Genomic DNA, 27,481 nt, shown 5'->3' with positions numbered 1-27,481 from the left:
GCGAATATGAAAAATGATCTTTTGTTGACTCGCCGGTCCGCTGGTCGCCACGAAATGTCAACATGAGTAGTAACGAAATCAGCAAAGCACTTCGCAAATTGATTTTCTTTTTCAAGAAACGACCATATATAACACTCATGTACGCCTGAGAATACGTCCAGCTGAATAAACTGATAATAAAGTGGAAGAAAATCAACGACGCCCTGAAAATGTGCAACGTTTTCTTAAAAATAAACAGGAAATCTGAATGAATTGTTTCCATCAGGCCTGCTTGATACCACTCTACATGGTGATTATATTTATTAAACGGAAGACCCACAACTCCTCAATCCATCAGTCCCTGTATGAAAAAACAAAACAAAACCACAAAAACGAGCAGTAAACTTGACCTAAATTCATTTTATTTAAGCATCAGGTATTGACATGTTCAATCTACAGGAACATTGCCCCACCCCTCCACCCCTCTGGCAGCATGTTGATAAAAGGATTACAAATAAAAATGCTCTTTTCTTTTAATGCTCTTTCTCACTGGAGATTGAACACAACAACTATACTTAAATGCTATAAAAATATATTGAAAATGTCGGAACACTATCAGGATTGCCCTCAGCACTATCTGGCAGGAAAAGATCTAGATGTAACAAGGCGGGCGTTTCAGTGCAGTGACTGAGGAGTGAATGTCACTAGCGCCCCCTTGTGGCAAATACTAGGCATTACAGCTACATAGAATAAGCAGGTTTTTGCAGGAAAAATCATGGAAAATAAAAGTTTGAAAAAAAAACCTCAATGTTAGCTACTCGAGTGAAATGAAAAATTTGTACACAATGACATTTAGTGGTGAAAAAAAAAAAAAACTGCATAGAATTTATTGAATTATTGGACTGGAGGGAAAAACATTTTGACATGAAGCCAGAAAAATTGGATCCCGTGATTTCAACCCCAGTAAGGTTTTGCGGAATATGACATTTTTTTAGAGGAGTCCAGAAAAGATACAAACAAACAAACAAAATAAAAAAACCCTGCTTTCATACTTTCATCCACCAGACAGCTTGGATCTCATCGGGCAATAATTTATATAAATTTGATGCTACGAAAAAAAAGGCATTAGTAATCTCCTTGTAATTAGCGGTACATTGAGGTCCTAACAGATTGTGTAAAATACTCATTTATGATCAGCACACAGCATTATTGATTTACAATGCTTTTATTGGGTGTCAATAAAAGGATTATAAACACGTTTCCTGTGATTTGGGTTAAGCGGTAAGGGAAGGAGGCCCCAGAGGAGACCCGGGACACGCTGGAGGGACTCTCAGCCGGCCCGGGCACTTTTCGGGGTTCCCCTGGAGGAACTGGACGGAGGGGTGGGGTGTCTTTGCTTAGACCCCAACCTGGATCAGCACTGAAGATGGATGGATAGATGGAAGCGCTTTAAAATGCTTCGTTCTGACGTGTTATTAAAAAAAAAAAAAAAAAAAAAAAAAAATTCACTTGTGCTAATTACAAGGATTTTAATACGTTTCGGCCAATTGCTCGAAAAACTTCTCCCTCTTGCTCATTTTAAGGCATTAGCATATTTATAGGTTTTAATCTTTGAGAGTTAGCAGTCCCTCCACCGGGGAAAACATCCTCGCTTCACGGATCTATCGCGGAATCTATCAGGCCCTGTGGTTTGACATCTTTTCCTACATTTTTCTACGGGTTCTAACTGTCCGTCAAGTTACGCAGCAGTTTCTTCGGCAAGGTGTTATTTTGGTTTCTACGGTCTGGGTGCGATTGTGTCTTTGACGCTGATGGCCCGGGCTTTACCCGGGTAACGCAGAGGAAATTTGCCGAATGCGTGAAGAAAAAAAACTGCTGATGCCAACGGAGTGAGTGTGACGGCTGCGAGCGAACGACGGTCGCCGGGTTCGAAAAAAAAAAAAAAACACCCTGGGAAACCACCCGATGCTGAGGTTAAACGGTTCGTCACCCCGACCCGTTTCTTTGCGTCTCCACGAAGCGGCGTCTCGGCGCTCCCGTCAGGTCTCCACCTTCCCGAAGGTCCCTTCTGGCGGGCGGTAGTGTTTGGGGAAGGCCTTGAGCTGCAGGCAGTTGAAGGCGTACTTCCTGCATCCCACGTTCTTCACAGTGTTCTCGCGCCGGCAGCCCTCGCTGGGGAGACGACAGACAGTCACGGAGGTTAAAGGTTAAAATTGAAAACCTACAGAAACAAATCCCAATTCAGACTCCTCCAGAACAAAAACTCGATAATCGGCCCCGTCATCCCCTCCTTGTTGATGTTTTATCTTTCCAACTTGAAAATATTTTATACCCCCCACCGCTAACTGATTCATAGCGGTTTTTCGACAAAGTCATAAAACACCAGTCGTGTGGGAAAACAAAATGAATCTGGAAGTCGGAAAATGTATCGTTAAATCGCTGAAAGAAAATCCTGATGTTTTACCCTGCTTTTTTTTTTTTTTTTTTGCAGTGATTTTAGAATCCAGACAGCAGTAACTGTGTTACTACTGAGGACATAAAATGCTTTCATTGTGTTTAAATAATTAGGAAATCTAAGAAATGAATGCATTTGTGATTGAATGAAAAAAAAAAGATAATAATATGTGAAAGCATAAACTCGGACATCCGGTGAAACTTCTGTTTTGCTCTGCAGCCTTGTCCTGTTTTTCTTTTCTGAAAATGTTGATAGATACAACACAGAATACTCCACTTGAAACATGACTGTTTTTTGTTTTTAGCAAACATGCTTGTCAAATACTAAATTACTTTATCATTTCAAAATATCTGCAGTCGCTTCTGTCCACATTTCCTCAACACAAACACCCGAAAGAAGGAAGCAGTAAACGCGGCGGTCTCGCTGCAGAGAGGGCAAACAGACAAGAGAACATCATCGCCGCAGGACGTGAGGATTCTGCAGGAGGCGGCAGAGAACATTTATTACAAGGCGCTCGGGAGACACCGGCAACAGCTGGCTGGTCCTTCTGGTACATTTAGTGCGACGTGGGGATAAAGCTTATATTCGTTTTGTCCGGAGTTGCGGAGGGAGAACACTGGGGGGGAAAACTGAAAATAAAAAGTCCAACTTCATAAGCACAGTGGATTCATCTTCAAATACTTAAAATAAACCAACAAAAAACAAACCAAAAAAAATAAAAAATAGAGAGCGTCCGGTGTAAAATTTGGTCGATTGAATTGTTTTCTGAGCTGTGTTTGCAGCTCTTACTGACTTACAACGGAATAAATAATCTCCAGTCCCACTAATAACACAATTATTCACTCCTTTAAGATATAACAGAAGTTTTTCACACAGCGCTGCAATGCCATAAATAACAACAAATAAGTAAAAACTCAAAGGATGACAAGGAGCCATCGGGATGCATTTTCACGTCTACAGCCGTGGCACAAAGTGAGGACAGCGGGACGTTTACAGCACGAGCGTCATTTCTCATGGATGTTAATACACTGGGCTTCACGGAGGAGGATGAACAGCAACAATTTGGGACATACAAGCATTTAAATATTCTGCATTTACAGTTAAACAAATATCCTCTTAGAGATTTCTTAAAAACTAAACATGATTTGGCGAAATACAAGCTTTATTTTTTTTAAACCCTTTAAAAGGTCAACCATTGAGATATATTAGGAAGCACTTTGTTAGGATTACACCTGTGGGTAAAAGGGGGAATTACGGGTACATTTGGCAGAAAACGAAAGCGTGACCTCAAACATCGCAATTCCTCTTTCCACACATCTCTGGCCCGGAGACCAAATACCAAAGTTATGCGTATGCACCTACACAATTCTAATTTTAATGTCACCAACGTGTAATGCAACCTGTGTCTGAGGTAGTCTAAACAGGAGCGTCGACAAAAAAAAAACAATATTTTCTTCATATCATCCAACAAAAATAAATAAACAGAGCAATAAATAAAGTACTTGTTTGGGTTTCAGCATTAAACTGTACTTGCTTACTTGATTTACATCCATAAAAAACCCATCCGTCCATAAAGACTGTTAGCCTAGCTTAGCATCAAGACAATTCTGAGGGGAGCAGTGCTCTATTGCTAATAAACATGTTAAATGTATGTTGTTTGATTATTTCTTCAGAGTTTCTGTTTATGAATGCTTTGTAGATGCATTTCTAAGAGATGAATGGAAAGTGTGTTTACAAGCTATCTCAGATGTCCTTATTTGGTTAAAAATAAATATTTTGGCTTCCTGCCACTGGAGGTAGGAAGAGCTCCATCTACTAGTAGGTCAGAATGCAAGGTAACACTTATTACTTTGGTAATAAGTTTCAAAGTGGACTGCCTTTAAAAATAAAGTTAATTTATTTAAGTCAGCGGTGGAAAGCGCAAGTCCCGCTGGAATCCAGGGGATAACGGCCATTCATCAAGAATAGGAATTTTAAAAGTCAAGCCAATTTCAAAAGGCTTTTAAAAGTTGACCAAAACGTTTGCGCGACAGAAACGAGACGTCACTGTGAGCCGGCATAAGGAATTAATGTTGATATTTGAGGGTTTAGGGGTCATTAGATGAGAAGATCGTCCCAGGCGGGGGCTATTTTGGTTTGATCCATTTACTTACTGGGTCGATCTAAATGAGCGGCGGGGCCAGAACTCCTGGGAGGCGAGTGATGCTTTCAGTCGGCGACAGGTGGGGGATAAAGAACCGCACGAACCGGCATCGCCATCTTCAAATCTACTTCAGGACCCATAAATCGATTAAATCCGTGTTTCAATCGGAGAAAAATCGGAGGCCCTGGGTTTTTGGAGTTTGCCCGAAAAGCTAAATGTATCGTAAATTCCGGACGATAAGCCGCGACTTTTTTCAGTTAAACAACGATGCGGCTAATATATGGCTGATGAGCTTCATGCCGCTAAAACATTTATCCTCATCACATCGAAATTCTGAGGCCGACACAGAAGACGACGACTTTGACGGTTTTAGTGCGAAGGAGGAAGCCCGAGATAGCCATCGGCTAGCCGGTGCGGCTCAATAGTCCGGAAATTACGATCGTTTTTTTTTTTTTTTTTTTAAATAAATTTGCTACTAATATGCGACTACAAAAGCACATAATTATGCCGACTTCATCTTTAATTTAATACCTGGAATATCCAAAGCAAGAGCAGGTTCAATGCCATTTGCAGATGGAAACTAAGAAAATAGCTAATGTTTGTGTAACACAGGCCGAGAAGCACCGAGTCATGCGACTTGGCATCTAAGTTCTATTTACAGCAGTGGATTTGAGACGTCACAACAGGCTTCCTCTCGCAAAGTCCATCCCATTAACAAGGTTTAAAGGTTCCTAACGTCATCGCTCCCTTATCGAAAAGCTTTAAAATGATCCGAAAGGGCAAAGATGGTCAGGCTGATACGGCTCTCTGGGTCGGTTGAAAAATGTAAAAACAAACAAAGCTCAAAGTGAATTAAACGAAATACGAAAGTGAGTTTTTTAAAAAAATATAAATTAAATTGTATCTATAGCAACAACTGGAACTCGCTGATTATCGGGGCTCCTCGATGGAAAAAGTACACGTCGTGGATACTGTTATAAAACAGTGTTAAGAGTTAATAGCATGGCTATAGCATGACAAAGCAGCTGGCAACGGCTGAAATGGAAGACAAGTGAAGATGCTGGAACCGGACTTTAACAGCGACACTACTAAAACTCACGCCACGGAAGACTATTAACCACCAACTGACATGTCGGTGCAGTAATAATGCAACACTATCAATAAACTCTAGATTTTTTAGTGTTTTGGGAGAGTATGGAATGCATCATTACATAATTAGTTGTTATACCTTCTCTGCCGAATGCTACCCACTCGTTCCACTATACAATATATGTGCGTTTCACAAATGTGGCGTGAACGCCCTGCTACACGGAGACGTGTCTGTGCTGCAGACGGGCCTGAGAGGTGTCGGAGCACGGGGACAGCCAAATTACATGAATCGGTGGAAAATGTCCTACCGATCCTACAGATCTGTCTGTCACGTTATAGCATCAATGCTATTTCTTTCAACCAAATATTACGTATATAGTCATTTTGACTTGCGTAACACCTGGGCGAATGTAAACGTGACCTTAAAAATTCTCTGTGGGACGTAGAACCCGCCGTGCTACGCGATCCCTTGATTTCCTACAATCATACATTCTACGTTGACATGGACCGAGCTGATCTTCAAAACTGGGGTTCGTTCCCGCGGCTGAGTTTCTGCTCTGAGGTCGACCGGTCGATGTGACGCTAATGAGCTAACGGGACAAACAGGCACTACCTGATCACCAAATTATTGATTATTTAGGTGTCTTGGGACGTAGCCTCTATATATGTGAAGCTTCCAATCAAAAGCTCGTCTTCTTCTCTTTGGCACCCTGTTCGCTCACACCATCTAACTTCATGTCCCCTTTCACTCCATTCATAAATCTTCTCCTATCCTTCTACCCAGATATTCCCTATCCCGTGCATCATTTCAGTCACAAATAATTAATAAGGCTACATGTGAATAAGATCAGAGATATGTGATCCAGATCTTAAAAAAAAAAAAAAAAAAGTGCAGATAAGGACATGGAGGCGAAACAGGAAGAACTGTAGAATATAAATATAAGCAATAGATATAAAGGTTTGGCATCAATATAAGCATCTGTGTCGATGAAAGTGACCATTTCGGCACAAATGAGAGTGTGAGGTGAGCTTGTCTGTGCAAAGCCAGAATTATAAATATACTTTACATCGGCCGCTATCTACAGAAACAGTATCGTTATACACTGCGATTTTTTTTTTTCCTTTCTTTTTTGTTTTTACATATTCACAGATTAGTAACTTCTAGCCTCAGTTTCACGAATATAGACCTTTGATTTAACCGACAGTGAGGAGTTATGACGCCGAAGAATAAGGCAGAGCACTGACAACAACGCACAAGGTGACTCAGAGGCAAAAAAACTAAAACAATAACTTATTAAATAGCAATAACAGTTAAGAAGTTCCAATACCACAGCTCTGGGATGAACGCTTTAAATAATGATATAGAATGAATTATTAAAGTGTCATAATTATGACGTGCAGCTAGATGAGGCGACATAAAGTCAAAAATTTGAAAAATGGGATAAATCTAACAAGTTATGGTAAATTGAAGTTAAAAAAAAAAGTTACAATAAAAAAAAAAAATACAGACAAATACAAGATGGGAGATCATGATTTTGAAATGAAAAAAAAAAATCTTACCGATAGATAAAGTCAAAATATGAGATTAATGGCAAAATTGAGAAAACTGTAATGAAGGTAATGTGATATTTGTGGATCTTATCCCTCTTTGTATATATGATTTCATTCCTGGTGGAAATGGATTAACAAGTTCAGCGGTGTGAGATTTTCCGAGCTGAAAAAAAGAAATAAAAAATAAAGTAAAGAAAGAAAGAAAGAAAGAAAGAAAGAAAGCGATGGGGTTTCTTTAGTCGGGGGCCGGACAATGTTTCCTCCACAAGCAGGACGGTTCAGAGACGACTCTGGGAGTCCGGGTGGAGTAGAATAATCCCCTTCCGGTCCCTCTCAGCTGCAGCGGAGCTTGGCCAGGAAGTAGGCCACGCTGAGGAAGATCCACACCACCAGCAGGTTGGGACTGAGGGCCAGCAAGGGCAGCGAGTACAGCAGGCTGGGGTCCATCCTGAAGTCCCGCACCGGCAGCAGGCCGCTCAGGTTCTTCTGGATCACCCCCTCCCTCGTCCCAATGCTGCCGAGGCACGGCGGAGGGGGGGAGGAGGGGGGGAGGGAGTGAGGGGACGAGGAGATCCGGCGAGAGGGAGAAGAACGAATAGGAGGAGGACAGAAAGAGATGAGGACAGGAAGTGAGAAATTAAAAGGCCGACGAGGAGGGAGGGAGGTAAGAGGTGAAGGTATAATTCCCGGGACATGCGACAGCGAGCCACAAAATCACATCATGGAGGAGCCACGGCCGTGATGGGACGTGCACAGGTTTCCATGGTGATAAAAAAAAAAAAAAAAAAAAAATTCAAACAAAAGTGAAACGACATCCAGATATAAGACACGGATCGCAGAGTCCGACACAAAGACGCGGGAGACGGGAGGAGGGAAGAGAGAAAAGAGAGAAAAAAAAAGAGAAAATTAAAACGAGGAATATGAAAATCTAGAAACACCATGCCTGTCAATCAACCTGGGCTTCTTCACCTGCCGCCCCGATTCTCCCCGAAACCAGGCTGAAGCACATGGATGATGCATGAACACACACACGCACACACACACAAACACACACACTGAGGCAATTTGGATTCCGATTTTGACCTTTTGCTGACCGCTACTGCAAAAAATAAGGATTTTTAGGTGGTTTCTTGGCCAAGACAATTTTTGTGTTGATTTTTCTATGATTCCTTGATGATTTTCCAGAAATTTCTGATAGTTTTTTCAATTAAAGTGTTATTACTGCAAAAGACGAAAAAAAAAAAAAATCAAGACCATGTAATAATTATAGAAAAATGTCAAAATGAAGAATAATCACTTTATGTTTTCAAAGCAAATCTTTTTTTGTGTCAAAATTTTGCAAAAATCTTAAGAGATAGTCAATTTCTTTCTCGTGATGGCAATTTGTTACAGATTGGTAGGCAAATTTCTTGTGATTATTAGAATTCTTCACTGATGCAGATATATCATCCACATCAAATAGTTTTGTAACTATATGAAAGTCTGTATTTCCCTCACTTTGGCAACTGTTTAAAAAGCACGGATGAGCAAGATGGAGGGGAAGTGCCTCAATAAAAAACTGAAATGTGACGATAATAGTTAATATAGTGCACTAAAATGGTTTTCAAGCAATTTCCCAGCATGCTGCAACGTATTTAAGTGCGAAAGAAAATGGTAAAAAGCTATTTTCATGCAGGTCAGCTGATGAGGAGGACAAGGGAGAGGAGAACGGAGAGGAAGGGGTGAGGTGACATTATGTCACGCTAGAATCCTTGAAGAGGAGATCTTTAATCAGCAAAAATACAAATAAACACACGGGACTTCAACTTTTACATGGGCTGAACAACAGAAAAATAGTGGAGGATCACAGACATCTGAGTGAAAACAAACGCCGCAACAAGTAACAACGCTGGGATTCACGCCGCGGACAGATTAACGGCTGAGATTGAAGGTTTTCCCCCTAAAGATGGACGATATTTTGTGAGAAGTTTTGGCTGCAAACGTTCACCATCTGTCACAGTATCTGGGCTCTTAAAAATGCATAGCAAAAAATATATGTATCAGTAAAAATAAATACAACTTTTGAATTTTGTATTTTGTTCTTAATGTATATTGAGATAGCGTCTAACCGATAAGGAACTGTAAATAATTATCTGTCAGATAAGGTGGCAATTGGTTTTGAAAACTTGTGTTAATACTGCAAAAAGGCAATTGGTCACAGATCTATAAACATTATTGGATGACTAGCGATGGCAAACAAACCTTGTTTAAATGATTGCTTGAAGAATCGATACACATTATTTATATTGACAGTTTGCGTCAAAATGCCTATCAACTCGTCAACTGTGGAGCCGCGCTTGTTTGCCGATTAGTTATTCATTTGTATTTATCTATCTTTTGTTTCTGCTGTGATTATGAAGCAATAGCCGTTCAATCCTTAAGGTCTGCTAACATGTGTGTGTGTGTGTGTGTGTGTGTGCGTGTCCCACATCTGACGGGAAGCTTAAGAGACGATCAGTGCATTGTGCGTTCGCTTACTCGTTTATTTATATCGTACTGCTACCTTCCAGGCAGTCTGTGAGCTAGACCTCAGCGGGCGGTTTATGACAACGCGCTCTTAGGAAATGTGACACACAGCAACGACGAGGATAAATTCAAAAACATTGACACCGAGATAAACAAACGTACAAACATCTTGTAAATAAACAAACGAGCGGCGTCAAGCAGCGCTTCACAGATACAGCGTTTACCTGCCTGATGCGGAGGGAAACTAAATCTCTGTCTCCTGCAGGCGGCGGCGGGAGTGACAAGAGGAGAGGCAACAAGGAGGGAGAATAAATGGTGGGCAGAAGTGATGGAGGGAACATGTTCTGGCAGCTGGGTGGCAACTCAGGTTCGCTTCAGACATTCAGACAGAAAAAAGGACAAAGCTCCGATCGACAAGCAGCATCCAGCGAGCGCGGACGGAACCCGCCGTTGAACGTCAGTTTGCTACTTCTCAGGATCCTCGCCGCTCGGGGCCTCGATCGCCGATGCGTGTTATTTTGTGCTGACGCGAGCGATTGGTTGCGCACCGGCGTGCCAACATTCACCGTGAGAGGAAATCAACCCCCTGGGGTCGGAAGAAGGTCAAATTATTTGTTTACACCCACTTGTGTTACTCATAGTAAAATAACCTGATAACACTGTGACTCAGTGATTGAGACGGTAAATAATAGAGGATTATCACAAATCAACAAAATCTGAAAAACAAACGCTTTGAAGAAAATGTATGGATAGAGAAGTCATTAAATCGCTATTACATTACATTACATGACATTGCATTTGGCAGACGCTTTTATCCAAAGCGACTTACAATAGCTATTAGATTTGTGCGTCTACACGGTCGTCGAAACTGATTTTTGGGGAAGCATCGTGAATGAATGAGGCCCAGGGTCGGTGTTGGCGGGGGAAGTTTTGGGTTTTTAGCCTCCGGACGTGTGCAGAAATGTCATGTGACACCGGTCTGAGGAAGGCAGCGCGAAACTGAAGTTCAACATGTTCGAGATGAAGCGGCAGCTCCCGATCGGGCGGTGAGGTTTTTTTTTTTTTTTTTAATTAAATGAAAGCAGACAAGGTTTTCGATCACACATGGGCAAACGCAACGGGGTTAAAGACGTTCTTTATCTTTTTAACACTTTAATCTTTTTAACACTTTAAAATGAGTGTCACAATAAAGGCGGCCAGAAAAAAAACATCCAACCCTATTGCGAGGAGGATTTTTCAGAAAAATCGTCTTTTTTTTTAATTTGTTTTAGGTTATAAGAATGGCTTGAAGTTATTTCCCAAACACAACATCCTGTTGTTGATATTGTAATTGTGTTGTTATAATCCCTGCTCACGTCTCTAAGGACACCAGCGTTCGCCCGAGTGTGATCTTCCCCCAGTCCTTCATCGTGCACCGTGTGTCCTACCTGCGCATGCAGTCGAGGGCCTGCGTGAAGACCTGCGGCGCCATGCCGTGCTCGTGCTGCAGGATCAGGCACTGCTCCAGGGTTACCGACATGGCCGTGCGGTCTTTGGCGCTTTTGCAGCTCGTGAAACGGACCCCGTTTAGACGACGACAGATCTGCAATCGGCAGACGGGGAATTAAAGTTTGTGAACTTTGACCCTCGTGCGATCTTAACATTGTGTTTACTCCCCTTGTCCTACGGGTCAAAAGTGACCCATAAGACAATCTTTGTACCCTAGTGGTGTACAGCCCACATGGAAACATAAACAAAAAAGAAGTATCACTTCTTCTAATTATGGGGTCTCTTTAGGAAAAGTCGTAAAATTTCAAGTTGGAAAAAAATAGGTTAAGGTTTTTTTTTCTACAGCTAAACATGGTAGTGGGTCACTTTTGACCCGCAAGACAACACAAGGGTTAATAAGGACTTTACGGCACTTACTAAATTACAGGGAAATAACAGCACTGCCAGAAATAAGCTAATTTGTTAGCATAAAAGAAAAGTAGATTTCCGTCCAGCTTCACTTCCAATAAAAGTGCTTAAAGCCGCTAAAGCGGGAAGCTCACCTCGGCCGCCTGCCACAGGATGTCCACGTTCTTGTTTTTCCTGGCGTGCACGTTTTGCCCGAGAAACCTCAGCAGCTCCGGAAGACACGTTTGAGAGAAGGATCTCGGAAGGCCTGGGGAAATCAAAAGTAGCAAAAGCGCTAAAACGACAGCATTCATTCTGTGCGAGTTTGTTGCAGCAGAGTGCACACAGCAGCAGACTGTGGGTCAATGATGGGGGTTGTGCACGTACAGTCCTCAGGCAGGACTTCTTTAAACTGCTCATAGTAAGAATTGAGCCTGGACAGACTCTCCAGGTTGATGTTCTCCTGGAGCGAAGTGTCTCCGAACCTGAAACGACGCAGAAACGCGACCCTCTCAATCCCGCCGTCACACACAAAACTTTCCGAGCGGCGTTTTCAGGAAAGAGGAGATCTCACTTCTCGGCCAGTGTTTGCTGCTCGTTGATGCCGACGTTGAAGTGCACGGGCTGGACCCTCAGCAGCATGCCGCTCTGGATCTCTCGCGGTAACGCGTCGAACATGGTTCCCGGAAGTGGGATGCGGACGTTGAAGCCGTCCCGGTTCCCCGTGATGATTGGCAGCAGGTCGGGGGCGGAGCTACCCGTCGCCTGGGTGACCTTGGCGTTGAAGTTGGGAAGGACGAATATAAGTTTTTGATCTGCGAGGCGTTTTTCGCCATCACGTAAATTAATTTTCTCAGGAAATGCCCGACAATCATCTTCGAGTGAAGAAATTGAAGTCCAGTTGCCACGACGATAAGATTTTCCCCAAGAATTCACAATGACCTGGATGACTGAGAACCTCTACCCAATGATAACTTTGTTTTAAAATGAAAATTGAAACTGAAAAAAGTCTAAATGTTTTTTTTTTTTTTTTTCCACATAGCTTGAAATGCTATGGACCAAAATATTTAATTTTCTTTTTTTTTTTTTCTCTCTCTGAATACAATTTCGAAGCTTATCCTCACGGGTGTCATTCTACCTTAAAGGTGACATTCCGGAGATCCATGATGCCGACGCTCATGTCCTCCAACATGGCGAGTTCCTCTCCTAGGACACGAACACACACACACACACACATAAACACGTACACACACACCAGTTCAACACAGGCCTGGTAGAAATGTGCTGACCAAAGTGCATGTGTGTGTTTGTACCGTAGGTGCTGAGCAGGGACTCAAACTGAGCCAGCAGGCCGATGGTGTAGAGCTGTCGGAGGAATCCGTTGTCACGGAGACAGTTCCTCAGTTTGATGATGAAGCCGCAGATGAGGGCGGTGAGCTATAACACACACACACACACACACACACACACAGACACACACACACACACACACACACACACACACACACACACACACAATACATTACTGGGATGAAACTGCTAAGTCTGTCAAATATTGGACACATGTGATGAACTTAAGCTTTGGTTTGTAAAGTGATGAATTTGATTAAAAGGGCCAGTTAACACACTTTTTGTTATTTCAAGACCGCTAAACTTACCTGCTTATTACACTGTTCAAATAAAATCTTGTTATGACAGATATTTATCCCATTTGAGTCTGGAGACTTTTGAAGTTACAGTGTCAATTTTTTTTTTTCTATTGATATAACTAACAATTTGTTTCGCTTCTTTCATGTGATGCCTTTTGTTCTGGCAGCGTTCTGCCTCTGTGGTGGCAGATAATCATGTTGTCTGGAAACCTAAATACAGCAACTGAGCAACTAAAGCGGTGGAAAACTCAAGCTCGCCCCACAACTACAACTAATACAACCTTTAAGGCGGTGATGAATCGTCCCTCTGGAGGGCGCCGAGGAATGTGTGGGTGTCGGGGTGAAGACGTTCCTATTTTTTTTTTTACCTCTGTTTAAGAGCTCAAGTTTTTTTATTCTTGCCGTTAACAACGGGATTGTGAAATATTGGGTAGATACGGGACGCCAAAACAAGGAAGCAAAAATGCGTCATTTTTTTCATAAAGCTCACTTTGCTTCCAAAGTCTCTTTATTTCATAACAGCTACATGTACAATATTTTTTCATACTCTTGTGCACTCCTTATCTTTCACTTTCTATTTAGACCTTAAGACACTTTATAGGTTTCACTTGTTACTTAAGACACTTTATATTTTATTTGTAGTTTATTTTTTATTCTCCCTTTTTTTTTTTTTTTTTTACTGTTTATACAATTTTCTACTATTATCTATTATTGTTCTATTTTCCTTGTAACTCTGGCACAACAATTTCCTTTGAGATAAATAAAAATATTCTTATTCTCATTCTTAAATTAACCACCCGAAACAAAAATACTGTGAAATGACCGATAGTCATTATATGAGTTTGAGAATCATCTGTTTAGGTCAGGGGTCGGCAACCCGCGGCTCCGAGTGGCTTGGGAAAATAAATTATAAATATTTAATTGAAGTCTATTTCATTTGTGTTAATTCATTTTTTTTACCTTTTAGTTCTAAGCTGGAAGATTATTGTGATCTTGAAATATTAGATAAAATTATATTTATTATTTTTCGCCGCTCAAAATAACGTCACACTCATGGAAGCCGGTATACCCGCCGGCCGGTAAAGTCCCGATTTGCAGATGCTGTGCGCAGAAGTGCAGGAGCAGAAGTCCCATAAACCAGGTAAAATAAATATTTATGAAGATATTTTGCAAATACTTATTTTTTATTGTTTACTGACACAGTGATTTGTTCCTGATTTATTTTTAAAATTCAGGTCAAGGCTCCGCTACACGCTCTGAAAAGCTCAAATGAGTTCATTACATAAATGAAATTTAATTTTCTCCGTAATATTTTGTGAATTTCAGAAGCAACACACAACACACTGAACACACACTCCACTGAACGCCACAAGACGTCTTTCCTACCTGAGGCTATTGGACTTTTTAATTCCTCTTCCCTCGGCCGCGGGGAATCTTCAAATCTTTGTACTTAAGACCTTAAAACACTTGATAGCCTTAACCTTGACAATTTATATTTTATTGTATTTCTTATTCTCCCTCATTCCTGCTATTATCATTACTTATGTTTTTGCTTGAAACTCTGGCACAACAATTTCCTTCGGGATAAATAAAGTTGTTCACATCTCATCTCATCTCACACTTGTTTATACAAAGTGTAAAGGTAATAAAAAGCAATATATACAGTGGGTACCTTTATTTTAGACGTCAAAAACTAATTGCGGCTCCCAGTGTTTTCTTTTCCGAGGAAACCGGGTCCAAATGGCTCTTTGGGTGTTAAGGGTTGCCGACCCCTGGTTTAGGTGAGTGTGTACACTGACCGTCTGACAAAAGACGACGTCGCGGCGGTACTGCAGAGACAGATCCATGGCTATGGTCGGAGCGCTGTCCTGCATCAGCAGGAACACCATGGATTTCTTGGCCTTGTCGCTCATCATGGTCACACACTCTGTGAGCGTGGTGAGGAGTGGGTACAGCGCCTCACTCCACTCGCCTGGAAAAAACACACACGCGTGTAAAGTTACCACATGGAAGTTCATCTTTCCTCTGCACCTTCTCATCCTGACTGGTGGAATCTATTATTAGTTAACGGTGATAACGGGTAACATTTAAAACGGACATGTTGAGACAGGAAAAAGAGACAGCAGGGAAGCTGACACTGACGTTAAAAAAAAAAAAAACAAACTAAATTTTGATTTTTTTTTTTTGAAGGAAATTATTTGAACTGTTTAAATAATGCTGGTCTTGTTCAACTCTGATCAATCAAATATCAGTACCACAACCAAGAACAAATTTCACAATCCGTGAAATCTAATTTTAAGCCGAGAAAAACATCTATTTCAAATCTCCGAAAATGTCTGACAGACTTTTTATGTTTTCAGAGGAAATGAAAAGTCAGTTGGAGAGAAAATCTGGCGATGGACTTAAAAAAACAAAACAAAAAAAACAAATACCAGCTGCAGTTAAATGTAGATGTGGATCTACATTTAAGATTCAGATCGAGATGTAATAAATAAAGAAAAGAAGCATTCAACATCAGTTTATTTATTATGGTCAGAATTTTCAGGATTCCTTCTCCTCTAAAAAGGCAAGTTTTGATGTCAGAGCTCAATTGACCTTTTATTTGGAGATATTTTCCGAGGTTGATGAAACAGTGTATTGTCGCAGGTCTACTTCTACCTGCTGCTGAAGCGGCAGGTTGGGGAGACGGTGAGGAAAGCATCGATGGAGGGGGTGGCAGCTCTTACCTGGGTAGGCCTCCTCGGCGCTGGGGCTTCCATCTGGAAGAGGGGATGGAGGTGCAACATGCATGATTAGCGGGTGCTGCGAGCGAACGGCCAGTAGAGACAAACACACACACACACATAAACAGAGACACTGTGGACCAGTGTGAAAGAAATGTCTGACACCTTTCCTCACACACACATTCTGTCACCCGTTGTCATCGAAACAAAAAGAGACAAGTGAGGCTTCGTCTTTATGAAACACCTTCTGAAACCCTGCTGGCTCTTTGTTTGTTTGGGAATCTCAATACTTTCGATAAAGATTTAATCTGCCAATGACTTTTTCTAATATGAACGGCTCTTTTTCAAGGTCTCTTAAAATGTGTCAAATATCTATTGGTTTGTGCAAAATTGTGCGATACTGTGCAATATTTCACTTGTTACTTAAGACACTTTATAGTTTGCTTGAATTTCTAATTCTCCCTTTTCTCTTATATTTTATTGTTCATACAATTTTTCTACAATTATATATTATTGTTATATTTTTCTTGTAACCCTGGCACAACAATTTCCTTCGGGATAAATAAAGTTGTTCTTATTCTTATTTCACATTAAATGTTTGATCCCTCTAAGACAGGTGGCCGCGGAAAAACATTATGCAGTGAATTGAAACTACCATATTTATTTGAATCTTTTTTTGCGGTATCACATTTTTCCTAAGATGACCAGGATGCAAGCGAACTAATATAAACAGAGAGTTGGAACTCGGAGGTTGCATTTGTTTTTAATAAATTTTACTCATTTTTAATCAACTGCAAAAACAAAGCAGCATAATTTTCTGTTCTCTGCTGCAAAAAAAAAAAACCCATGAGGGTTTGCCACCGAGTCATAATAATAATAGATTAATAACAGAGCCGGTCTTAGATTTGTGCCTCCACACGTGCCCAGGCATTAATACACGACCGTGCACTCACACATGCTCTCCCATACTTCACAAAGAATTTGAATAAAGACAGTTTTTTAAGATAGAAATGTCAAATATGATATTTGGCGCATGTGTATTGATACGGTTTTTGCAGTATAGTTTCAGGAATTGGTCTGCAGAGATGAAGTGACTAAAAGAAAAACAACTGACATCTAGATTTGTTCAATCTTTTTTTTTTTTTTTTTTTGTTTTCCCCGAGACAAAAATCAGTAGAAGCGCTTTGGAAGAGAATGAAGGATTAATAACAGACACTGATCCAGCAGACGCACTGAGCAAACAACTCAGCTGCAGGCTGAGAGACAGACGGGCAACGCGGACGTTATGACAACAGAGACAACGCCGGAAAGAATCCTGTTTCTGATATCCCGCTCAACCGAACGGACGTCGGGAAACGACAAGGACACCAACGGATTTAAACAAAAAAAAAAGTCACATCGTTTTTCCCGAATGGTAGCAAGCGATTAAAATTCCTGAAAATCGTCAAGATGAGATCGATGGAAAAAACTCGATGAAACGAGACGGACACGGAAGCGGACGAAGAAGCGGGAGTTGTGGCGTCAACCTACAGTTTTCTTGTTCGGGGCTGGGAGTGCGAACGGATGGGAGTGCGGGCAAGGAGGAGGATGGCGGAGGTGTTGGTGAAGATGGTGGAGGTGATGATGATGGTGACGGGCAACACTCCTGTGAAAAACTGTCTGGGTTGATCCAAAAAGCTCGTCTCTTTCCGTCCCCTTTTCAAGGGCAAACAGGGTGAAGTTTGTTTACTGTCCAATAATTATTTATTGGATAATTTACAGTAAAGTCAACTGAAACGATTACGGCCCATATGACTTATAGATATATCTGTATATACTAAGAGAGACTGATGTCAAAAAAATATATGTGCAAAAGTGCAGTTCAAAAAAGTGATGATATGGAGCAAATAAAGACATTAAAAAGAAACTAAGTTCACTCTTTTGTCTAGAGACATCAAACCTCTGACTGACTAGAAAATAAAAGCAGTGACCACGTACTATGACAGAAAAAGCTCATTTCTTGTGACTCTTTCGGTACATCAGACCAGATTATTCTCATAAACAGGGCTTTGAAACCACTTTTTCCTTATTTGGGCGCTTAGGCTGAAGCAGAACTTACTGTGAAACTGCAACTCTCTTTTTAAGAGCCAATGCCAAGTTTTTGGAAACTTATAATACAGTTTCACTCTAAAACACACAGCACTATATATACACACATGTGTATGTGTGTATTTATTAATGTTGCTAATACCATCGAGTCAGATAATCCAAGCACTGGGATGAATTATTGTATATCATATATACACACATGATTTTTTTGTGTGTGCTTTGCCGTTCAGTGCTAATCTTCAGACGCTCACGCATGCATGCATGCACACAAACAAAAAAAAGTATTTGGTTCATAGAGTGGCATCATAAAGTTGAGCTAACACCGTCATGCTAATAAACTACGTCACAGGATTTACTGCTATAATGCCATCATTCTCCATTTTCACCTATAAAAACATAATATCAGCCAAGCGCTAAAGCGCGTGTACCTTTCTTGGTGTTGCTGCCCTGCTGGTCGGACAGCGTACTGTCCTGGCTGCCGACGCTGGGCCGCCTCTCCCTCTGGAGAAGTTTGTCCACTCGCTGGATGATGCACTCGAGTGACTTGTCCACGTTCACCCACACCTTCTCCTGACCGGAGACGGACACGTTAGATTGTCTGTAATTCTAACTCAAAGAGTCAACGTCAATCGCTTTTGTCGACTGGTAATTTAATTATCCTGGTGGATTTGTGGCAAAAACTTGGAAAAATGCCATCGGCTCAGTCTGAAAATACACATTTTAACCAACTTGAAAAGTTTCAGAAATATACAAATATATTCTCGAAACTTAAATCAAACAATAGCAGATTACATCAGTGACGCTGAGTCGGCTTTCCTGTCTTTCATTAGTTTGAACTTTAAATATGCTCTGTCATGACTTGCAGGTTGAGGAGTGATAATGGAAAACCGCTGCGTCATTTGTAGAAGAATGTGTGAAAGACATACCCACTCCTCTTCGTGCCAGTCAACGTGGAGTGAAGAGCGGCTGTTGCTGCCGCTCCACTTGGCCAGCAGTGTGTCCTGGTCATTCCGGAGGACCACTTGTTCTGATTCGGTGGTGGGCGACGCTTTGGAGGCGATGTACTCGGGCCGAGCCGCGTTCAGGGCCTGAATGGCCGAAGCTAGCAGCTTGCAGTCGCATACTGTCACCAGCTGACGTGTCTGCAAGAGATAAGGATCGAGGATGAGTTTGCATCTGCGAAAAATTAATAGAGGACACAAAATTATACAAGTGAGTGAAATACCTTGTCGGCCAAAATGGCGAGTGTCCTCTCCAGCCCAATAGCGGATCTGTCCTTGGCGGCTCTGGAGAGCCTCTCAGCGTAATAGCTGACCTGAGTCTTCAGTGTGTTGATGTGGGAGATTATCTCTTTGGCTCTGACGATGTCCTGCGGTATGTAGACGATGGATTGCGAGCTGGACAGGGCGCTGCTGCAAAGGGCGGACAACGGGTGTGAGGAGCAGACCTCTGTTAGACTGTATGCCGATGATGCTCTATTCTATCTGACAAATGGATTCCTGAAGTTTCAAAAGTCAAACAGAAAATCAGGAATGTCCCTTGAGGGGAGGACTTGGTAATTTACAGGTTTATGTTAATATTTGATATCTGCCTGCTTGATTAATTGATATTATTCATATAACGATGACTTATATGTTTGAGAAAAGCCTCCTCGTTGAATCTTTATTCCATAAAGCTTCACTATGTTTGAAAGGTATTTTCTTACATTGAACTACTTTGCACTTAATCAACATAAATATTGATCTGCATTGCTTAAACATGCATGATTTGATCTTTATGATCAGATTGGACTGTCTGGCACTGAAATACAATTGATGAACTGCCGTTTCCTCATACAAACCAATAATCCATCACTGCTCTGTTATCATTTTTATCTATTTATTCATTGATTTCAATAACCTCATTGGAATTTCTTGGAAAAAAAATCTGAAAATTGAACTCAATCTGGTACTTTATGTTTGGATTTTTTCTAAAATAGTAATTTCTTTGAAAAAAAGAATTCTGGTTTATGATACAACGCATATCCATGTATGATATATTTGTCCAATTGTGTTTGACAGACATTCTCAGACAAAGACATAGTTTTCATGCACATGCCTGATTTTAACAATGTTCTTATCTGCTCACAAAGAAAAATGCGACATTGGAAAGACAAACACAAAAAAACTGACTCCTTTAAACAGACCTTAATGTTACCATTCATTAAAAAAAAAAATTCTTGCCATTTTTTAAAATTATTTAGGACCAATTTATTTACATACAACAACTTTTGGGTTTTTCTTGACAACGGGGATGAATGAATTTAATAAGAAATGAGTAGTCGTGAACTAGCCATCCATGTGTTATAGAGTGATTCTTAGAACAACAGCGTGGAAGGTTAATATTTTGTTTGTCTGAAACAACTGTGTTAATACATTGTTGTGAAACCGTGTGATGCTGTAATTGCAGATGAGCAACATCTCAAGTGTCAAGAATCACAATTTATCTTTATCATGTTCTGCACATGAAGCTCATTATGTATGTGACGTGTGGAGGCGTGAATACACGGCATACTAAACAAATGAAAACAAGCAAAGCAGTGCAATGACTCACCATCCCTCCTCATAAATGCTGATCAAGAAAATAACAAAAAGAAATATTAAAGGAGAAGCCAGGACTGCAGGAAGAATGCAATCGTTGAGGAAAAACAAGACATTTACTGCATGTAAACAACAACCACATGCAGCCAAAATAAAACAAATGCAAAATAATTTTCACCAAATCAACTAAACTTGAACTACCTAAACTAATATCAGTAAAATGATAAACAAATGGTTGCATGAGGTTTTTTTTTTTTTTTTATCCTTTTCATTTCTCATCTTTCTACAATTTCACTTTAACTTACTGTTTCTTCGCCTCTTCAAACTTCTGGATGAGTTTCCTCAGACCTCCGCTTTTAAAGCCTTGACAATGAGCCGCTGGGGCTCCCATTGTTATCACATCGTACGTGTGTTCTGTGCACGGGGAACAAAGAGGGTAAAAAAAGGAGCCTGAATGTGACCTCGTGCAAAAATTGGTCACCGACAGATGACTAGTTATTGCACCTTCATTGCATTACAATAGAATCTAGTTACTGCAACATGTACTTTGTGGGTTTTACGACAAAAAACCCCCAAAAAACTCTGCAGATAAGAATGAATAGATGTATGTTGAGATTTTTTTTTCCAAAACTAATTAATCTCAATCTTGAATTTAACATGACTTCTTTTCCTTTTGGCTTTTCCCTTCAGGAGACGCCACAGAGAATCAACCCTCTCCATCTAACCCAATTCTCTGTATCCTCTTCTCTCACACCAACTAACTTCATATCCTCTCTGACTACTCTCTTTGGTCTTCGTCTAGATCTCCTGCCCGGAAGTTCCGATCCCAGCATCCGTCTGCCAATATAGTCACTATCCAACCACCTCAATCTGACTTCTTTGACCTTCTCTCCAAAACATCTAACATGTGCCGTCCTTCATTCCTGATCCTTTCCATCCTCGTCACTCCCAAAGGGAACCTCAACATCTTCATCTCTGCGACCTCCAGCTCTGCTTCTTGTCTTTTCTTCAATGTCACTGTCCCCTGACCTGGCTGCATGGTATGCAGTCAACAACCTGCACCTCAACACCAGTAAAACCAAAGACATCATTGTGTACTTCAGGAAGGAGAAAGGAGACGCCCATGCCCTCCTCCGCATCAACTGCGTGGAAGTGGAACGGGTCTCCAGCTTCAAATTTCTGGGGACCCACATCTCTGAGAACCTGTCCTGCACAACTAACACCTCCAACTTGATTAAGAAGGCCCGTCAGCATCTCTTCTTTCTGAGGACTCTGAAAAAGAACTCTTCCAGCTCCTCCCCTCCAAGAGGCGATTCAGGATCCTGCAGACCAAAACCAGCAGGTTCAGGAATAGCTTCTTCCCCACAGCGGTCACCCTATTGAACTCTGTCCATAGGTGATCTTCACCACCCTCTTATCCTCTTATCCTCACCAGCACCTGTTCACTGCATTTCTCTCAGATCTGTAGCAATCTGCATTTCTGCAGATTATACAGCATAGCCGTATAACTGGTTATAACACATTCTCTTCAATAGCATCTGGCAGCTGCTCATTTGGTTACACTATTTATACTTGTATATTCTGTAAAATTCTGTATATTCTGCATAATTGTTCAAATAACATCTCTATATTATCCATTCTGTTGAGTTCTATAAGACACCTGCATATTTACAGTTCCATCTGTATATTCTTTATAATTGTTCATATAACATCTCTTGTTTATCCCTTCTGTGGAGTTACTGTATAAGATATCTGGATTTTTTTTAGTTCCATCCGTATCTTGCCATCTGTCAATCATAACAATGACTCCCTATTTGTACATAATCTGCACAATTATCAACCATGCTCGCACTAGCACTACATATTCTGTAAAGGAAATTACATCATTTGATTCTTTCATACTGCATTTATCTGTAAATACTGCACATTCTGTACATATGCATGTCTTCTTTTTGCATTTCTGATTAGATGCTAACTGCATTTAATTACTCTGTATTCTTACATGTGTAATGACAATAAAGTTGAATCTAATCTAATCTTTCCTTTCATTCCGGCTGATAGTCCTCTATCACATAGTACCCCTGACACTTTTCCCCACGGATTCCAACCTGCTTGAACCAGAGTGTGTGGTCCACACTCTTCATGCTCTGGACTGTTGATCCTAAATACCTCAAACATCTAGATCTCCACTCCAAATAATCTCGCTGTTCCACTTGGGTTCTTCTTATTCACACAAATATATTCTGTCTTGCTGCGACTAACCTTCATTTCTCTCCTTTCCAGAGCATACCTCCACCTCTCTAGATTCTCCTCAGCCTGTTATCTGTCCTCACTGCAGATCTCGATGTTATCTGCAAACATCATGGTCCATGGAGATTCCTGTCTAACCTCATCTGTCAGCCTGTCCATCACCACCGCAAACAAGAAGGGGCTCAGAGCTGATCCCTGATGAAGTCCCACCTCCACCTTGAAGTTCTCTGTTACCCCTACAGCACAACTCATCACTGTCTCACAGCTAGCATACATGTCCTGCACCAGTCTAACATATTGCCACTCCAAACTTCCTCAAATAACAACAGAGTCTTGGCACCCTGTCGTATGCTTTTTCTATGTCAACAAAAACACAATGCAGATCCCTCTGACCTTCTCTGTACCTCTCTATTAGCATTCTCAAAGCAAACGCTGCATTTGATGTAGTCTTTCCAAGCATGAAACCATACTGCTCTAACTCTAGTTTCCAATACTCTTTGTCATAACTTCATTGTGTGGCTCATCAACTTTATCCCTCTTTAGTTACCGCAATTCTGCTCATCCCCCTTATTCTTAAAATTTGGCACCATCACACTTCACCATGCCTCAGGCATCTTCCCACTTTCTGAGACTGTGTTGAATAATCAAGCCAGAAACTCCACCGCTGCCTCTAAAGGTATATCATCAGGACCAACTGCCTTTCCACTCTTCATCCTCTTCAGTGCCGTCCTCACATTGCTTTTACTAATCTCGACTACTTTGTGATTTACAATAGTCACTTCTTTTACCCTTCCCTCTTTCATTTTTCTCATTCATCAGTTCTTAAAAGTACTCTTTCAATCTTCCCACCCCTCTTATCACAATACATTTCCCTCTCTATCCTTAATTACCTGGACCTGCTGTACATCCTTTCCATCTCTATTTCTCTGTTTTGCCAGCCTGTATAAGTCATTCTGTCCCTCCTAACTGCACAACTGAGCATACAAGTCATCGTATGCCCTTTGTTTTGCCTTTGCTACCTCTATCTTTACCTTATGCTGTATCTCCCTGTACTCCTGTCTGTTCTCTTCGGTCCCCTCAGTTTCTCACTTCTTCTTTGCTAACCACTTTCTCTGTACATACACCAGCACTTCCTGAATTAAACGTGACTAATATACTGCAATAATATTTTTACAACTTATGTGAATAGGCATCTTACAAGGCACCGATGGACCACGGCCACCTCTGGCTCTTAGGTACTCTTAGGCTTTTTACAAGTGCCTGTACTTGTTCACAGCAAGCGCTGCACCAGTTCAAGAACGACACCATTCAATAACACCATTTAAAAGCAATTAGAAGCAGCTTTATACAGATGGTTTCCAGTTTCTACTGCAGTAAAAACACACCAAACCGTGTCCTCAGAGAAGACAGACACAGCAAACTACATGTCCATTACACTCCGAATAACGTTACTCACACCAAGTATAGTTGGGACAGTAAACTTTTAAATCTTATCAGTCAATGAAAGAAAGAGGAAATTGTGCTGTAGATGGAAACATGCATCAGAAATTCCTACTTCTTTGGCTGATACACTGAAAACCGAGTCCAAGTCTCACCAAAGCCCAGCTCATCCTGCACCCTCATCCTCTGAACGTGCAGGTTGGTTGCCATGAACTCCAGCTTCCTCTCGGCCTTCAAGTTACTGGCTTTGAACCACGGACCTAGAGCCAACAAACAAGACCTGGGGTCATCTGGAAACTGTTTTTTGCAACAACATGTGACTCTATCAAGAGGTTCAGACTCTGCTGAGACTCACCTCTGTAGTCACTGAGGTCAGAGAGTGTTTCCTGGTATGCGAGTATTACGTTCTGGTATTGCGAGACGATCTGTCGCCGCAGATTCTCCCAGCACGGCGATAGCTCTCCCAGCTCCTCAAGCTCGCAAACCCTGCAGAGGTCAAGTAGGCAGGGAAAATGGAAAAATAGAAGTCTTGCTGTTTGCTTTGCTCTCATGAACTGAAGAATAGGCAAAAACAAAAATCTATTAGGAAATCTATGACATGGTAGACATTTAACTTTTGAGAGGTCACTTGTTTTCTACAGCTACAACTGAATTTGAGGGAAAATTTTTAAAGAGAACATTATGATTTATTTTTTTCCCCTTTAGATAAAAAAAACAAAAACAAACAGTGTATCCATAGGTCAAAAGCTGATGATCGTTTCCATTTTTCTTCCAGTGTTTTTGGGATATGTTTCCTGTAAGCTTCAGCTTTTTTGGGGGGAAAAACTACCTTACAAGGAATTTTTATGTGACTTTCAGGAACATTTTCTTGACCCTTACTTGTTCTTGATCAATTTTTTGTCATTCTTTGTAAATTCTCCCAATACTTTTTCCCAACATGGCCAAAGTTCAGATAGTTATGAACTTAAAGGATTTCTTGTCATTTCAGGAGGGGGGATTTGTTTGCATTTGCAAAGAGTTTTTGTTGAGCGAAGTAATATCCTTCAGTTTTCCTATTCACGCTTTGCACCCTAATGTGATTTGTATCTTTTACTTGTTATTACCAAAATGACAAAACCTAATCTACTGGTCTGAATGTATTTAAATAGGTGGATTTATTTGAAAAAAAAACAACTGTTTGTTCTGGGTTTGCAGAGAGGAAGGCCGGAGGTCAGCGGAGGAATGAAGATTTCTCAGTACCTGGCGGCGTCCTCCTCCAGCAGGAGCTTGACAAACTGCCGGGGAACGTTCAGGGACAGGACGCTCTCAGCCATCTGCTCCAGCACCCGGAGGTGCTTTCCATCGGTGGTGGGGAAGCGGTACATCCTGGCCATCGTGCCTCCAAACACTGACCACGCGGAAAACACAGTTATATTCCTATTCTATTCTGAAAACACTGTATTGTGTTTTCTCCATTCATTTGCCATGACACTGTTATTGTATCCCTGTAAACATTTTTAGACGAGCCATTGATCCCTGAAGTAAGCAGATCCCTGACACTTACTGGTAAAAAAAATCAATACACTTCTGCATGATAACCAGATTAATGGTCTGGCATTTCAGTGAAGAGGAAGACATGAGGGAGAAAGAGATGGAAGACGGGAAGAAACAGTGGAAAGCTGAAGTGCAGTAAGCACTTGATGAGGGTTATTGTGTACTGCTCAAAGAAATAAAGGGAATGCTTAAAGAGCACAATGTATCTCCAAGTCCATCACACTTTGGTGAAATGAAACTGCCCACTTAGGAGGCAACACTGATTCATTTTGACTTGTTTTAAGGACATTACATCAGCCTATTGTGTGTTTTTTTTTCTGCTTTAATTTTGATTGAAAAAAAAAAAAAATTGAAAAATTTGGAAAAAAAAAAAACAAAACAAAAAAAACCCTCACTAACCCAAGCTTACTGTTCTGTATATTTCCTGTGCATTGTGTATTTGCAAGTGTATTTGCAGTCCCTATATCCTCTATTGTAAGTCGCTTTGGATAAAAGCGTCTGCCAAATGCAATGTAATGTAATGTAATGATTGTAACTCCAAATCCAGACCTCCATGGGTTCATACATTTGATTTCCATTGATCATTTTTGTGTGATTTTGTTGTCAGCACATTCGACTATGTAAAGATTTAAAGTATTTCAGAGGAATATTTCATTCATTTAGATCTAGGATGTGTTATTTTAGTGTTCCCTTTATCTTTTGGAGCAATGTGTAATAAATATAAAACACACTGGAAAGAAATACTGTTTGTCAGCTTATTCTACAGATCTGTCCCACCAGCTAACAGCAAATAGAGTTATTTTGTTTACTGTTATGAAGCACATTTTAGTCATCACATTCAATCAGAAATATTTGTGCCGTCTGGAGCTGTGCAATGGTCAAATGGAGGGAGAACGGACTTACATGAGGAATTAAGAGGTACTACCTGAGCGCAGGAGTGTGTCTTTGCATAGTGACGAGTACTTTATACGGGCTCCCATTGACTCCGTGAGGCTTTCGTCCACAGGCAGGACCATCTGCAGACACACACATATACACATACACACACACACACACACACAAAACACAATCGTGTTAGGACCACAGTGACACATTCCAATAAATTCCTGCTGTCAAACCAATGAATCAGTTTCCATGAATGTGTCACAACACTGATAATATTAGTATTCTGTCTCCATTTGGGTTCTTAAAGGCACACATGCGGTTTCATTTCCTCATTCATTCTCGCGATCAATAAAGCTTTCACCACATAATCACTGAAGGTTTACTGTCAGAAACTTGGTTAGGTACAGGTTATTATTCCAAGATAATAGAGGGATTTTAAATTTTCAATTTGTGGATTACCGTAATTTCCAGACTATTGAGCGCACCTCAATATAAGCCGCACCGGCTAGCCGATCGCTATCTCGGGCTTCCTCCTGCGCACTAAAACCGTCAAAGTCGTCTTCTTCGGTGTCGGAGTTGGACAGACTCCGAATTTTCCGGTCATTTCATCGGTCCGATGTGACGAGGATAAATGTTTTAGCGGCGTGAAGTTCGTTAGCCCCCCCCCCCATCATTGTTTACGTGAAAAAAGTCGCGGCTTATCGTCCGGAAATTAAGGTAAATGCTCCATATGTTTG

The 27,481-nt window shown here is 41.0% G+C and overlaps 1 protein-coding gene across 9 annotated transcripts in view; it reads right to left on the bottom strand.

Annotated features, from left to right (window-relative positions):
- Nucleotides 1-379: 379 nt before the first annotated feature.
- The window catches only part of LOC147233545 (inositol polyphosphate-4-phosphatase type I A-like), a 53,111-nt gene continuing 26,009 nt past the window's right edge, over nucleotides 380-27,481 (bottom strand). For 3 of the 9 annotated variants that reach the window (XM_086148464.1, XM_086148470.1, XM_086148465.1), the window contains 19 exons: nucleotides 26,785-26,875; nucleotides 25,566-25,713; nucleotides 24,682-24,812; nucleotides 24,482-24,586; nucleotides 20,942-21,050; nucleotides 20,650-20,667; nucleotides 19,283-19,469; nucleotides 18,984-19,199; nucleotides 18,486-18,627; nucleotides 17,500-17,664; nucleotides 15,973-16,005; nucleotides 15,046-15,218; nucleotides 12,911-13,034; nucleotides 12,736-12,803; nucleotides 12,172-12,371; nucleotides 11,985-12,082; nucleotides 11,753-11,865; nucleotides 11,150-11,304; nucleotides 380-2,151 (listed from right to left, as the gene is read on the bottom strand). In XM_086148464.1, the coding sequence (XP_086004590.1) occupies nucleotides 2,019-2,151; nucleotides 11,150-11,304; nucleotides 11,753-11,865; nucleotides 11,985-12,082; nucleotides 12,172-12,371; nucleotides 12,736-12,803; nucleotides 12,911-13,034; nucleotides 15,046-15,218; nucleotides 15,973-16,005; nucleotides 17,500-17,664; nucleotides 18,486-18,627; nucleotides 18,984-19,199; nucleotides 19,283-19,469; nucleotides 20,650-20,667; nucleotides 20,942-21,050; nucleotides 24,482-24,586; nucleotides 24,682-24,812; nucleotides 25,566-25,713; nucleotides 26,785-26,875 (2,409 nt within the window). In that variant the 3' untranslated portion in view covers nucleotides 380-2,018. Of the gene's footprint in view, nucleotides 2,152-7,618; nucleotides 7,732-9,946; nucleotides 9,982-11,149; nucleotides 11,305-11,752; nucleotides 11,866-11,984; nucleotides 12,083-12,171; nucleotides 12,372-12,735; nucleotides 12,804-12,910; nucleotides 13,035-15,045; nucleotides 15,219-15,972; nucleotides 16,006-17,499; nucleotides 17,665-18,485; nucleotides 18,628-18,983; nucleotides 19,200-19,282; nucleotides 19,470-20,649; nucleotides 20,668-20,941; nucleotides 21,051-24,481; nucleotides 24,587-24,681; nucleotides 24,813-25,565; nucleotides 25,714-26,784; nucleotides 26,876-27,481 lie in introns of those variants that run through there. The other 6 variants (XM_086148471.1, XM_086148472.1, XM_086148466.1 and 3 more) reach the window with 6 other exon arrangements.

Source organism: Fistularia commersonii, chromosome 6, assembly GCF_037954325.1.
Source record: "Fistularia commersonii isolate RoL2024-O1a breed Wild chromosome 6, RoL_Fcom_v1.0, whole genome shotgun sequence".
In the NCBI taxonomy this organism is placed as follows: domain Eukaryota; kingdom Metazoa; phylum Chordata; class Actinopteri; order Syngnathiformes; family Fistulariidae; genus Fistularia; species Fistularia commersonii.
This window is presented reverse-complemented; position numbering and strand designations above follow the sequence as displayed.